This window comes from Alligator sinensis, unplaced genomic scaffold (assembly GCF_000455745.1).
Source record: "Alligator sinensis unplaced genomic scaffold, ASM45574v1 scaffold1295_1, whole genome shotgun sequence".
Taxonomy (NCBI): domain Eukaryota; kingdom Metazoa; phylum Chordata; order Crocodylia; family Alligatoridae; genus Alligator; species Alligator sinensis.
This window is the reverse complement of record NW_005841880.1, coordinates 2,362,768-2,366,716: the sequence shown is the minus strand read 5'-3', so window position 1 is coordinate 2,366,716 and position 3,949 is coordinate 2,362,768. Positions and strand designations below refer to the sequence as shown.

The 3,949-nt window shown below is 49.6% G+C and overlaps 1 protein-coding gene across 1 annotated transcript in view; it reads left to right on the top strand.

Annotated features, from left to right (window-relative positions):
• LOC102371793 (disintegrin and metalloproteinase domain-containing protein 10-like) overlaps positions 1–3,949 on the top strand; it is a 15,133-nt gene that overhangs the window by 8,700 nt on the left and 2,484 nt on the right. Inside the window, exons 10-14 of the mRNA XM_025196569.1 lie at positions 726–897; positions 1,698–1,842; positions 2,559–2,742; positions 3,399–3,498; positions 3,911–3,945. Coding sequence (XP_025052354.1) covers positions 726–897; positions 1,698–1,842; positions 2,559–2,742; positions 3,399–3,498; positions 3,911–3,945 — 636 coding nt within the window. The remainder of the gene's footprint in view (positions 1–725; positions 898–1,697; positions 1,843–2,558; positions 2,743–3,398; positions 3,499–3,910; positions 3,946–3,949) is intronic.

The window sequence follows — 3,949 nt, the reverse complement described above, 5'->3', positions numbered from 1 at the left end:
CCAGGGGGGGGGGGGGGCCAAAGGAGCTAAATGAAGCAGTCTGAGAGTGCAGGATCACAGGGGATCTGGCATACAGCACAGGTCTCCTGGGCGCAAGGCTAACACCTGGGTTAGCCGTTGGACCACACTCATTTCCTTCAGGGCTTTCCAAAGTCCATCTTTTCAGACACTTTAACGGGCTTTTTATGACTTACTGTTTAATTTAGTTCTGGGAGGAAAAAAAAGCCTTGAATTCCAAATCCCCCCCGAACCTTGTAACTGGTGCTCTTATCTAGGGTTTTTCAAGCCTTCGTGTTCAAGAAATGACTGATTTTTGAAGTGCTTTATATGTCCATAAAACAGGGGCCTGTCTGGAATTCCTTCTATTAAATGCACAGAACCAGATTGGTTTGTGAAGCTAATACATTGCTATTGAATTAACTTATTGGCTTCTATGACAACATCCAAAATAATCTTTGACAAAACATTTCCAGCAGCTCGAGTAGGCATTATGTGATGTTGAAACACAAAGAGAAGTTTGTGAAGCACATTGAGATGAAACACGCTGCACTCATGAATGATGTTGCATTGTGTATTCACAACCTAGCAGGAAGTGTCATCTTTTAACGGTATACGTGAATCTACAAAGTCCTAAAAATGCCTTTTATGTTCAGAGAATAGAAAAGCCCCCTTCAGATTGGTTTGGCTCCTGCTCCACATTCAGAGCATACGATCTTCTGTTTCAGCACGATGAGAGTAAAGAGTGTGCGCGTTTCAACATTGACACCACATACGGGAACTACCTGATGTTTGGCCACGCCACGGATGGATGGCAACACAACAACGACAGGTTCTCCACGTGCAGCATCGAGTACATCGGGAAGCTCCTGAGAGCCAAAAAGGACACCTGCTTTGTTGGTAAGAGGCAGTAATATGTATGAATTCTTTAAATTCTGCTGTCATTTGTCTGTGCTAATTGCAATTAGCTCAGTGATTCTTTGCTTTGGTTTGTTTTGGGTGATCTCTTTTATTGACCCGACTCTATAGCTGGGAGGGATAGAGACAAACTTTCAGGTAGCAAGTCCCCTTCCTTGGGTCTCTGTAGGTGTCATTTCAGATGTAAATTATAGCAAAGGGATTTTTTTGTTTGTTTCCCCAAAACACTGTGGGCAGCTCTCAGCTTTAGCAAGACATCAGCAAAAAGTTGAAATTATTTAGCCTGGAGAAATACTTAGATAACATAGTGATGGGTGCCATAAATGTAGGTGTGGACAGGGGACTTGACTATTTAAATGTTGATGGGTCCAAGTGCAGATTGTTCATTTTGGGCTGTACCATGAAACTGGCAGCTGGTGAATTAAGGACTAACACAAGACAAAGCACCATTGGATATTTGTAGAGAGTAGTAGGATCAATTTGCTGTTCCCAGATTAGAGGTTCAGAAAGGGTTCAGTTTTATGACTGGTGATACCCCATGCTAAAGCAAAGGCCAAGCAAAATTCAGTCCTCGGGGAACAAGCTGGCACACGGATCTCTTCACCCCCTCCCCTTAATGCACCGCGTTGTGTAAATGGCTTGACGTTCACAACAGCTTGTGATCACCCAGCATCAGGTGTTTGTCCAGCCAGTCTTGCTAGGCCCATAGCCAGGGCTGCCCCCAACCTGTCATCAGCCCCTGGTCTCAACGTTGCATTCATTTTTCTTCCCCTTCCATTCAGAAACTGACCGTCCCATCTGCGGCAACCGGATAGTGGACCCAGGGGAGGAGTGCGACGTGGGGAATGACATCTCCAACCATTGTTGTTATGCGGCTAGAGAGCCGAACGGCATCGGCTGTAGGTTGAAGCCAGGGGCGCAGTGCAGGTAGGTGTCCCTAATGCCTTATTAGCTGTTCTTTCTCTTCCTATCAGACTTTGTGGGTGACCCTCATCCTATTTGCTGCAAAATGTCTCCTAGGATCCTGCCGGAGACACCCAAGGGCACTTAAAAGCTCTTTTGAGGGTGGCTGAGGCAGGGAGCTGTTTGTTACTTGTGACAAGCATCCCAGGGGCTTGCCCACAACAAACCTAGTGGCACTTGCAAGCAAGAAGCAAGGATACAACCGTAGGACCTGAGCCTCATGCTCTAGGGCCTGTAGATATGCTCAGGGCCCATTTGCAGCGACAGCTGCTTATCAGCTCTACCCTGCATATCTGCAAGGTGCCACCCTACACTCACACAGTGCTCCGTGTAACAGCAACAGCTCCTTAGGGACAACAAAGCCAGGGCACTATACCTATTGCTAGGTATTTCGATTTAACCTGATGCATAAGTGACTGAGCCACCCCTGCTAGGAGGGGCAGCTTCTTTCAAAGCCCTTCAGTACCAACAAGGTCTCCAGCATTTGTTTTAAACTGATGCCCCTATGTGTCCCCCGTCATGGTTATTACTCCATATTGATAACGCATGTACACGATGCTCATACCCAGGAGGTAAGTCATTGCCTCAGTTCTGCTGTTACTACCGAGTTGGCAGCTTGCTGCCCTGCTGCGGGCTGGCTACTTCCCCATGCTTATCTGAACCATTGCTCCATCTCCCAGCTCGAGCCAGGGCCTGTGCTGCAGCCAGGACTGTGTCTTTAAATCCCAAGGGGAGCTCTGCCAAGAGGAGACGGAGTGCGCCTTCGCAAGCATCTGTTCTGGGCTAGCAGCTCAGTGCCCCACACCCGTCCCCAGGGACAACGGCACGTTCTGCAGCAGGGGCACACGGATCTGCCTTGCTGGGGTTAGTCCTGACTGTTAACCTTGTCTGATTGGGGGTTGTGACAGCCAGTGACTTTAAGGACTAAAACAGGCTGAATAGGATGGGCCATAGCACTGCTTACTGCATGGGTGAGGGCCTCAAAGGCTTCCCTAGACCAGGTTCAAGCTAAGTAGCCCCATGCTAGGTGCAGATAACCTGAGGAACTCACTGCCACAGGGTGTTTGTGAGGCAAAGAGCTCAGCAGAATTCACATGGGGATAGGGCATTTATACCACAGGAAAGGATTGAAACCCTCTAGTTTTGATGCATTAAAGCAGCCCCTCACTACCAACTTCTCCCTACAAGCAGGTTACTCCAGGGGTCCTGGCCTGGCCTCTGGGAGATAAGAGTACTAGACTAGGGACCTGCTGCAGACTGGCAAGGCCTGTGCGGCCTCCCCTCTAGCCATGGGGCATGATGCAGCTTGCGCTGCAGGTGACACAAGGAATTCGGTCTGCCTGGTACCTTCCACTGAGAACTGAGGCTTGGGAAGGCACTTTGTCTTGTTAAACGGAGCCAGCACTTGGGAGAGTCTCGGTCCCTTAGTGAATCCACCTGCTCCCTGCCTGGGATGGATCACTGGCCTGGAGCAGGCATATCCCATAAATCCCACTCCTATTTCTCACTCAATTCCCTAGCTCTGCCTCGCCTCGCTCTGCGTTAAGTATGGACTGGAGCAATGTGACTGCGTCAGCAGCTCTATGAGGGAGAAATGCCATCTCTGCTGCCAGCAACCAGGTATGCTGACTTGGGATCAGGGGAAGCAGCACCCCCCCGGGGCAGAGAGAAGCATGAGGGCTGGGAGTGTTGCTACTGGCCCTACATCAAGGACATGGAAGAGGCTATTGGTTGTAGGCTGCAGTGCCTCCTATGCAGGGACTACACAATACCCTGACACAGTTACTTCTATGGCATGGACAGGCTGGTAGCATGACCCCATTGCACATGGGGTTAAAACCCAACCCTGCAGCTCCATTTTATAATAGGACTAAGGCTCCCCAGGGTGCTAAGGGATGCAGTTATGCACCTTGAGAGCAGCTGTGCATTAAGTGACATGAAAATCAGAGCCAGGGCAGCCCAGTGCTGAGTGCATTACCTGCTGCATGTCCAGGCCTTGATCATTCAAGCCCTTTTAAACCATCTGTTGTAGGCCAGGCCAGGACGTGTGCCAGCACGGCCTCATTCCTGC